Source organism: Aplysia californica, unplaced genomic scaffold (genome assembly GCF_000002075.1).
Source record: "Aplysia californica isolate F4 #8 unplaced genomic scaffold, AplCal3.0 scaffold00211, whole genome shotgun sequence".
NCBI lineage: Eukaryota > Metazoa > Mollusca > Gastropoda > Aplysiida > Aplysiidae > Aplysia > Aplysia californica.
In genome coordinates this window covers 353,380-364,180 of record NW_004797481.1, presented here as the reverse complement: position 1 = coordinate 364,180, position 10,801 = coordinate 353,380, and the positions used below count along the sequence as shown (strand labels likewise).

Genomic DNA, 10,801 nt, shown 5'->3' with positions numbered 1-10,801 from the left:
AAGCATGGTGTGCAACACTTTATTCCCACGAAAGATCGACCTGTTTTTGCTCGTGTTCGTCGCCTGGCACCAGACAAACTCGCGTCTGCAAAGGAGTTCCTTGAGATGGAGAAAATGGGCATAATACGGAAATCAAACAGCCCCTGGGAATCGCCTCTGCATGTTGTGCCTACAAACGATGGAGGTTCCCGCCCATGTGGAGATTACCGCAAGTTGAACGATGCTACAGTCCCAGATCGTTACCCCATACCCCATATTCAACATTTTTCTGCTCGTCTAACTGGTAAGACCATTTTCTCTAAAATTGATCTTGTTCGATGATATCATCAGATCCCTATGGCGCCCGAGGACGTACCTAAAACGGCAGTGATCACACCCTCCGGTTTGTGGGAATTCTTGAGGATGCCATTCAGGTTAAAGAATGCAGCACAAACATTTCAGCAACTGATGGACACAGTGCTTCAGGACCTAGATTGTGCGTTTGTCTGGATGATATCCTAGTTGCTAGTTCATCAGCCCAGTCTCACGTAGATGATAGATGACCTCAACGCAGTTTTTCAGCGGTTGCGACACCACGGACTGGTGATTAAACTTGAAAAATGTCTTTTTGGCGTTGCATCACTTTATTTAAAAAAAAATCGGGTTTCTGCGTCAGGTTCAACACCTATGCTCTCAGGGTTGATGCCGTTAAGGAGTTTCCTAAGTCAAGGACAGTCAAAGCGCTGCAGGAGTTTCTGGGTGTACTGAATTTTTACCATCGTTTCATTCCCAACATCGCTGCGATTTTGCACCCACTTTACTACGCTCTGAAAACAGCCAAACCTCGTCAAGCTCTACTCTAGTCTAAGTTGGACCGATGAAATGAACCAGGCATTCCTTTCGGGTAAACAAGCATTGGCAAACGCATCCATTCTGGTTCATCCGTGTGCAGACTGCCCAATGGCTCTCACTTGTGATGCATCTGATGTGGCCGTCCGTGCAGTCCTCGAGCGATACAATAATGATCGTTGGGAGCCTCTCGCCTTTTTCAGCCGGCAACTACGTAAGCCAGAAATGAAATACAGCACCTTTGATAGAGAGCTTTTTGGTGTCCACCTTGCAATACACCATTTCCGGTACATGGTGGAAGGTAGGCAATTTATTATCTACACTGATCACAAACTGTAGGTCTCTGCAATGTCAAAAACTACAGACTTGTGGTCAGCCCGGCAGCAATCTGCTATCTCAGAATTCAGCACTGACATCAGGCACATATCTGGGAAGACAAACATTGTTGCCGATTATCTCTCACGTTCTGTGATCACCACTAATGCAGTCTCACTGGGCATAGATTTTGTAACCTTAGTAGCAACTCAGCAGCCAAGTACAGCTCTGACATACAGGCATACACTTCAGCTTTCTCAAGCTTAAAAGTCGTGAAAACGAACTTGAGCGACCAAAGTCCCGAAGTCCTTAGAGACATTTCTACTGGCAGAGCTCGGCCCATAGTTCCTCCAGAGTTCAAATGTCAGGTGTTTGATTCTGTACACAACCTTGCACACCTAGGGGTTAAGGCTGCTGTCAAGCTCATCTCAGAAAAGTTTGTGTGGCATGGCCTACGACGTCAGATTAGCAGTTGGGTGAAGCAGTGTCACGAATGCCAGACGTCGAAAATCCAAAAGCGCACCCGTGGTCCCCTAGAGACATTTACAGTACCCGACAAGTGGTTTTCACCCATCAATATTGATATAGAGGGTCCACTTCCTCAGTCCTGTGGTCAACTGTATCTTTTTACCATTATTGACCGCAACACACAACAGAGGCGATTCCTATACCTAACATAACAACAGACGAATGTATTAACGCTGTCATAGGACGCTGGATCTCCCATTTTGGTGTTCCTGCCGATATATCATTGGACCGAGGATCTCAATTCACTTCTGCAATTTGGACTGACATAGCTAAACGCCTTGGAGTCCGCTTACATAGACCAACGGCTTTTCACCCCCAAGCAAATGGAATGATCGAATGGTTCCATCGCTCACTTAAAACGGCATTGAAGGCCAGACTCATTGGTAACAACTGGGTGGAAGAACTTCCTTGGGTACTCCTTGGGCTCGAACCACTCCCAAAGGATGACCTGGGATATTCATCAGCAGAACTGGTCTATGACGAGCCACTGACCGTTCCAGGTGACCTTTTACCCTCTGAAGCATCTGCCTGGTCAGCAACAGATTTTTAAACAACTTTTCGAGCTAAAGCACAGTTCACTAGGCCTAGACCGGCTATCCACCATTGACCCAGTCACATACTTCCCACCATCTTTGTTAACAGCGAAGTATGTTTACATCCGCACAGATACTGTGAAAGGTTCACTTCAAAGACCATACACAGGTCCTTACATGGTGCTCGCCCCAGGAGAAAAGACCTTCCTTCTGGACATCGGAGGCCGCACGGAACGCATCTCAGTAGATCGCCTCAAGCCTGCACAGGTAGACCACACCCAACCTGTCCATCTATTACAACCAGCACGATGCGACCGCCCTCCAATGTTACGGGAACCAAAGCCTACCGTTAGGAACACCGATGGGCGAGAGCAAGCTACAGAGGCCGTTCACCACAGACAACTCATGTAACAGTTCAGTGAAAGTGTCCAAGCTGTTTGGGTGGAATGTATGAAAGTTATGTCTCATCCTGCTACAACATAGGGCTACATGTGTATATATCTCTATTTTGTTGGCATAAAAAAATCATTCACTGTAAAGTCTGACCTTCTGAACCACTTCAGCAAGATCAATTCAATACATACTGGAATCACAACCTCGAAGTCATCCAGCTACCCTTTCAACTTTCAAAAACATGGAAATGAGATCATTAGACTTCTTTTGTCAAAAAGAAAAGAAAAGAAGTCATGTAATACATGCATGCAGACAATCCTCAAGAACATAAGACTCACTATTACTATTAGAATTAAAACCAAGGAGTGGAGCCATCTTCTACTTCTTCTATTGTTCATGGCGAGCTTCAGTTTTTTCTTTGCCTGAAAACAGAATCTGTCATGACATGTTGGAATCAGGCGCTCGTCAATTTTTGGGCATTTAACGTTATTGGTATCATCTTGAAGCTTGTGCGTTTGTCTTGCTTTTGATCACGAAAAAATACCCATCTATCATAAACAGAAGTCAAGATATTTTTGACTGAATGAGGTGAGGTCGCCTGGTGTCGGATCAGAGTTAAAATTAAAGAAAAAATGGTTGCCAGCCGCCAAAGTTTGGTGGCTTCCTCCGGTGTCCTTGGCAACTCTAAATTTACAAAAATTTTTTTGGCTTTAGATCAATGTTTTTCCAGTAAAATCAACACAGAAATTGTTACGAAACGAACATTAAAATTAAAAGTGTTGAGCCCCCAAAAATTGATAAAACTTGCTCAAGGGGCAAGGAAATGTCGTTTTCTTTGATTAACCCTTCATTATTTTGATGAACACCTGATTTCATCATGATGCCACATATAAGGACTAAAAAGAAAACTTTAAGGGGAGACGTACACTCCCGGAAAATTTTTCTAAACGCATAACTTTTATTCAATTTTATGTAATTGTGCAAGAAGTTCATAGGTAAATAGGATGTACTAGGGGTGAATTTGTTCAATTTTTCTGAAAAATGGGTCTCTGTGGTGGCCATCTTGGATTTTCAAACCAGTTTCTTAGTGCAGACGAATTTCATAGTAAATATTGAATTATCAGCCTCAAATTTGGCACACAAGTATAAACCTATATGAACTGGGGATCTATGAAAGGATTTTGACCTATCTTTAAAACTAAAAAAGTGAGCCCAAAGTCATTGGACCCCCTAGAGTCAGTTGACGAAATTTTGGGGTACATATTACAAAAAAATTGAATATTTCCTCAAGTTACCAATATTTCCCAATTCCCTTTCATAGATCCCCAGAATCGATCTTAAAGCACCTGTACACCAAATTTAAAGCTTCTAGCTTCTATAGTTTTTGAAAACTCCTTGCACCCAGGAGGTCACATATGTCAAAAAGTAGAATTTGAGAGAAACAGAAAAAACAGGGATTTTTAAAAGGATTTTTAGAGCAATTTGCACTTTTCAAACGCCCTTTTAGGTCATTTAGGGTGTTTTTTCAATAGTTTCTTCATTTTGACTCGATAGAACAGATGTCAAAGGATGTTTTTCCGCAAAAAACAAAAGTTGGATAGTTTGAAAAATTGTATCCGGTAGAGGTAGGATGCAGAGGTTTTGTAGCAACAAGCGCCCGTAAGTGGATGAGAGTGGCAGGACTTACTGCAAAGAAAAGCAACGAACTCACAAACTCCCTTCAGGAGACAGCAGAGAAAGCCAGTCATTGGATCTGGTTGAAGCGAGAGGACTCAGGCTGGAATGAATCCTAAAGTTGGCAGCAGAGGAAAACAGTCGAACTAACATGGAGACCTCACATCGGTGAGGGGGCTCGGTGCGTCAGAAAAGCTGTAGAGAGGAAGAGCCCGAAACAGCGACGCATTCTCTCCTGATGATCTCCATGCTAGAGTCCGGGATACGGAGCGTTCGACGGTGAGCAGTGCATACGGCTGTTTAGACTACGATATTGCCTTGGGTCGTCGACCCGGGTCTTCCCTTAAAGAAAAGGGAGGAGCAGATTGTGAATCACACCGTCGGTCGACGTCATATTCCACAAATAATTTTTTGAAGCTTTAAAAAAAAAGTAATTGCCCTAAATCAGAACCATGACTTGGGTACCTGTAATTATTCAATTTTTTAAAAAGTAGGAAGGAGGAAACAAAATAGTCTATATTATGAGATACCCCATGATGTCTTTATTTGAACTACAGCTTTACCTGGAAATTAAAAAAATTGATTTGGCCAATTGTAGAATGACACTGACCATAAATACATCATGTTCATAATAATACACATAATATATACATGTATATAGATGTAGAGAGAGAGAATGAGGGCGGGAGAGAGAGATGGAGAGAAAGAGAGAGAGAGAGGGAGAGAGAGAGAGAGAGAGACCAAAGGGTAGACATACCTCTATACTATACAGTACTGGCATTGTGTACTCTAATAACATCAGCTTTGAGATAAGTATTACCGCATGAGGGACACTTGATGGTTTTAGATAATGCTTGTGTTAAACAATTACGGCAAACTATGTGAGAACAAGGAGTCCCGTACGCCACGCAGGACGAAGTAACAGGTTTTTGGCACAACGAACAACTGTTGGATTCAGCATCCATGTCACTGTTGGTACGTGATGAGCTGGGAGATGAACTTATTTGACCAAGCATTGCTTGGAGAGCACTATCAAGACTGTCTTTGAGGCGGCTCTCATGGCTCTCAAGCAAATCCGAGCTGGGACTGGATACGAAAACTTTGCGCGACCTTTCATTACTGGAGGTTGACACATGCTCAGTATGATGATCTCCCTTAGGAAAGGGAAGACATTCAGTCTTGGCTTTTTTCTTTGGAATGACACTAGGTGGTGTTGCTGATGAGACATAGCTTTTCCTTTTCATTTCCATCACTGGCTGGTCTTCCCCAACACGCGGTTTGTGTGCTGGAGGAGCCAGTGAGCTTACACTTACACAACTCTTTCCCCCAGTTGCTTTCTTGGTATATGATTTTGCTGTACCAACAGTCCTTGCTACAGAAGCAACAGCTGCATCTTGACTGTGCTTCAGTAGGTAATGGTCTATTCTTATCTTCAACGCACCATTTGGAAGGGGCCTACATGAATCTGTGAATTCAACCCCAGTGAAAGGATCTCGCGGTTTTCGTCCAAATGAAGCTTCACTTTTAAAGAATCTGTCTAAGGTACCCATGTCAACATTCTTCCCACTCGGCAGCAACATTGGGACAGCCATTACTTCACATGTGATAGGGTCAACAAAGTCCTCAGGGATGTCGAGTTCCTGAGAGTTTGTGGCCTGTGCATCCACAGAGTGAGGATTTGATTTTAGTTGTTTGACATCAGATGTCTGGCCATTGTTACCAGAGGCTGAGGCCCCACATTTTGTTGAAGAAGAAAATATTGAGTTATATTTGTTCTGAATCTGAGCTCTGATGACATTTGACAAGGAATGTGAAGGCACACCCCAGATGGCTATATTGCTCAAGCAAGCTGTGGAGCCTGAGCGAGTCTGGGTGATTCGAACACACAAGTGACTACATGCCGTCAGAAGTTCCTTTTTAGAATGACGCAGAACAGCTTTGTTTTCAAAAGATGCAGGAAGTGGAATATTACTGCTTTGGTGCTGAACATTTGCATTTGAATTTGGATTGTAAAAACACATCTGTGCACTATTGGAAACAGACATTTTAGCCAAGTTGTAGAAAAATGGAGGAGTCTCAGATCTCACTGAAGAAGGGTTGTTCAGAACTTTGTCCAACTTTTTGCCTTCTCTCATAGCCTTAGAAATGGGCTTAGCTGCTGCAAAGATCTCAAACTGAAGTGATTGCTGTTGGCCGATAGAGGGATAAGCTGTAACTTGATGGATGCTGATGTGACAGGGGAATATGAATGTTATGTTCACTGGCGGCTTTATGAAGTGCTCAGTCATGAAGCCGGTTCTCTTCAAACGAAGGTCAGTGCTGATTAAATTTGAGGGTTCGTGACCATCAGTGCTGACTTTATCACTAGAGACAGTGGTGCCCAGGACACCCAGGGAAAAGTCAATCATGCTCCCGGTGTGACCTGTGAAGATGAAAAGACAGGATGGAATACGGACTGAATTCATTTTCATTCTCTCTATCAGTATATGAGTGATCAATCAAGCCTCACTAAAATGGGACAAATTTGAATTTCTTTATGATTCGTGGAAATCATAACGTAAGGAAACATATGCTAGAAAATAAATAAAGTGTGTTTTGGCAGTAAACTGGTCTAGTTGTAATCTACATCTGTGGGTGGTACGGTACAAAGAGGTAAATATATATATATAAATTTATAAAATATTTGATTTAGTCTAATCTGAGTAGCGTGGAAACCATATTTATAATAAATAACAAGCCTGGTAATAATAGGGATCTGGTAATAACAGGAATTTTTTATATCCCCGTTTTTTCCTACTCTTTGTCTCTATTGAAAGTTATTAATAACAGGGCCATATCGGAGCCCAATCAGTTATAGCAGAGACAAAGGCTCGTCAACAATGTGTAAAAAGTAAGAAGTAATGCACTGGTTGAGCAAGCCCACGCAAGCCACGCCACTACAAGCACATGCAGCGGGTGAAGCGAGAGAGGGCTGCGGTGCGATGCTGTAGACTTCGATCTTGTCTAGCCCTAAACCAAGCTACACGTATGTGTAACGTGTCCTGCGCAGGCCTGCCACATGGCTACGAGAGAGGCCGGGGTGTGATGTTTGTGGGTACTTGTGGCAAGGGAAACTACCCATGAATAAATACAGCTGGATTAGTCCACAAATGCTTACTTCCCTTGCATTTCTGATTTAACAGGGATCTGATACAACAGGACTTTTTCTGTGGTCCCATCATCCCTGTTATATCAGGTTTCCACTGTAATCTTCTTTTTGTTTTCAAAGAGGTCATCTTTTTTGGGATAGATAATTTCTAAAACCTGTGTATTGGTAGCTGACTGACAGGAAAATGATTCAAACAACATCACAGACAGTCAAATTAAAAAAAAATCGTAAAACTCTGCTGAGACCCTGAAAATGACAAATAAAAGGAATGAGCAGTTGACAGTTGAAAAAGGGAAGGGCACTTTACAAAACGAAATTAGTTCACTTGACTCCCAGCAGTTTATGGCACTGATTATCATATAATCTGCTTATATCGACAAGCTTTGGGAAGTGGATTTGATATCGATATATTTATATATAAAAATGTCGATAAATGAAAATATAAAGCCACTGAGAAAAAAACAAGGGGAGGTCAGTGGTAAAAGACAACACAACTTTTTAAGCTAGTTGCTTCCCTTCATTCTTGAAACTGACAAGAGGCAGAGGGGAGGGGGGGTTGGAGCTATGGTACAAAAGGCCGAGCAGCGCTAGGCGCACACTACACACCAGCGCAAACTTTGTTGCGGCATCCTTGTAAGGCCTGTTTATGGCCGCTTGCTGGGGAAAATGGCTCACTGACCATGGCACTTGCCAGCGATAGACTGACAATGGGATGGGGAAGGGGAGTGAGCGATTGGGAGAGAGTGTAGGGAGGTGATGCCCAGCGCACGAGATGGTAACGTTTGTGATGCACAGTAGTGTGTTGGAGACTACACTGTGTAGGCCCTACATGACCTACTAAAGCCTGGTGTGTCGAATAGGCTACTTGGCGGGTATGCAGACTTAATGAATTATGAAGAACAGTGGCGGCGAAGCGTCAATATAATCAAATAACCACTGCTTCCCTTCCTAATTTTGAAACATTGTCGCAGTCAAATTTACCCATAGAGATGTAAACTTCATAAATTAAATTAAGTAAAAAGACATTCATTTAAATCACCAAAGAACAGTATGCCTAAAATTCAATACTGTTTCATTGCCACAGAAATAGCCTTCTATTCTATCACCCCTATCGGGCCACTCCATAATAAGCAGTCGCAAGCTTTGATTAAGTACGCTCACAAAAAGAGGCTGGAAGAGTCTACCAAAAGAGTTGAAGGGAACATGTATAAAATACCACTTAAAGCTGTGTCATTGCCACATATGTACCCTGTTCACCCCTTTCGGGCCACAGTTATTAAGCAGTCAAAAGCACTGATTACGTAAGTTAACTATTACACCGGTCGAGTCTACCTCACAGATGTGAAGGGAACTAAAGTCCTAATAATACCTTGACTGCTGCGAGTTCTTGTTTTTTTTCCTCCACTTTTTACCGTCCTATAATCAGATCGTGACCTCGATTATGACACCGGCTCCTGGCCGCGAAATACTAGAGAAAAAAATAGCCAAACGTGAAATTTAAAAAACCAAACTTTCAGAAATAACAAAAAATTTCCCCTACTGGGTCTGTATACTTCATGAATTCATTACCGGTTACCGAGTCTGTAGATTTAGATCTAGATTCTAGATCTATACACTATGTCACGTAGATCTAGATTATAGATCTAGTATAGATAGATCTAGAGCCTTGATTCACCTTGAATCCTTGAAGGCTTGAAAGGCATGTTCTAGAATCTAGGCGAGATTCTAGCTCTATTATATGTGACACTTCACTGAAACCGAACGTTTAGAAAAGTATATTAAAAAGGGAAGGACTTCCGTAACGAGTGACCACCCCAACAAACACAATTTAAAGAAGAGACCTAACCCTTTAACTTCTAACCCTAACCCCTAACTTAAAGCTTATTTTAACCCAAACCCAAACACAACCAAATGATAATCACCCCTACCCCTAGATCTACCCCTTTATTCCACTCTGTCTCATAGTGGTCGCTCGTTACGGAAGTCCTCTCCTTTAAAAAGTGGTCTGCCTCGATAAATTAAGACATTTATAGTTCTATTTTTAAAAAAAATTAGGCTAATATAATGAACACGAAAACTAACCACAACACAGGCTTCCTTTGATTTCTATGTCTCTATGCTAGTTTCCAGATATCGTAAGTTCGTAACTGCGGGAACTGCCACACTGCCTGCCACAAGCAATGTTGAAGAGCAGGAACAGTAACTCTCGACGCCAGGTTTCTCGCGACAAGGTTCAAATTTTGTGTTGATGCCACTGATGCCAGCTGATGGCGGATCCACTGTCACTGACACTGTCAGTGGTTCTGAACAGCCGTTAGAAGTTAGAACTAGGATCTAGATCTAGTTTTGTAAGTCTAGTAGAATCAGGCTGGCGTGGATTGAATTTTTTGGGTTATTCTTGTGGTGTGTGTGCAGGCCTACGACCCTACGTTTTTTAGTCCATACTTTTACTACACTACACAAATAAACGTAAAAACAACACTTACACTGCCAACACACCCTGACACCGACACTACACTGACTCTTAATTAGTGACAAATTAACTAATCATCAGTGTCAGTATCAGTCTGATGACAATCTAGTCTTACTTAGAAGTGCTTTTTCTGCACTTCTAGCTAGCTTCTCTTGAGGTAGAGAAAAGTAGAACTTTTAGTTAGGCATAGTGACATGCGATTATTAAGACGCAAACTATTTTTAGGTAAGGCGCCCATCTTGTTTGACGTCAGACCAGGATACCCCTCCAATCATGTGACTACATCTAAGTATAGCCAACCGCATGGCACCAAAGATGGAAGTGTCTATGTATATCATGCTAAAATCTACACCTCTCTCAGAAGTTCTGATGGCTCAGCTGAATTGACAGCGCGTCAGCGTTTGAAGTCGTGCAATGATTTTTGAGGCGGTTCGATCCCGGACAGTTTTTTTTTTCTTTTCTCCTCCTCCCGACTGACCAACAGTCTCATAAATTCTAGGCCTAATTTGTAGAGTTGCTTTGAAGTTGTTTAAAAAAAAAAAATATTATTAGTGATTAAAAATGCAGGAGAGGGGGGGAGGGGGTGGTAGATCTAGATCTAGATAGATCTAGATTTAATCCTCCTGCCTCTTTACGGCAATTTTTGTGCAGTCTTCCATCATGTCCAAGTGGGCCTACTATCTGGATCTAGAATCTAGATCTTGATCTAAATCATCTGAAATGTTACCGAAAGGCCGTCGTTATTCGGATTCGAGTCCGAATAACATTTTTTCATATTCGGGAGTCTGAATTTTTAAAAATCTTATTCGGACTCGAGTCCGAATATGAAAAAATGTTATTCGGACTCGGGTCCGGAAAAAAGGAAGTGTCTTCGTTCTATAGTTCTAACGTTCAGTGCTTCCAATTTTC

The 10,801-nt window shown here is 42.2% G+C and overlaps 2 protein-coding genes across 4 annotated transcripts in view; one reads left to right on the top strand and one right to left on the bottom strand.

Moving 5' to 3' along the window:
* Positions 1-4,788: 4,788 nt before the first annotated feature.
* Positions 4,789-9,546, bottom strand: LOC101858555 (RING finger protein 37). Of its 2 annotated transcripts, none has more exons than XM_013083101.2 (2): positions 8,789-8,824; positions 4,789-6,693 (listed from the first exon to the last, which is right to left on the bottom strand). In XM_013083101.2, the coding sequence occupies exon 2, from the start codon at positions 6,677-6,679 to the stop codon at positions 5,036-5,038; it is 1,644 nt and encodes a 547-aa protein (XP_012938555.1). In that variant the 5' UTR covers positions 6,680-6,693; positions 8,789-8,824; the 3' UTR covers positions 4,789-5,035. The 2 variants fall into 2 exon arrangements, with proteins under 2 accessions (XP_012938555.1, XP_005099435.1); XM_005099378.3 differs by lacking the exon at positions 8,789-8,824 and adding an exon at positions 9,502-9,546 and having other exon boundaries at positions 4,791-6,693.
* A 102-nt stretch (positions 9,547-9,648) lies between these two features.
* Positions 9,649-10,801, top strand: part of LOC101858185 (helicase POLQ-like) — a 28,765-nt gene continuing 27,612 nt past the window's right edge. For both annotated transcript variants that reach the window (XM_005099377.3, XM_005099376.3), the window contains exon 1: positions 9,649-9,767. The gene's annotated coding sequence lies outside the window, so the exon portion shown is untranslated. The remainder of the gene's footprint in view (positions 9,768-10,801) is intronic.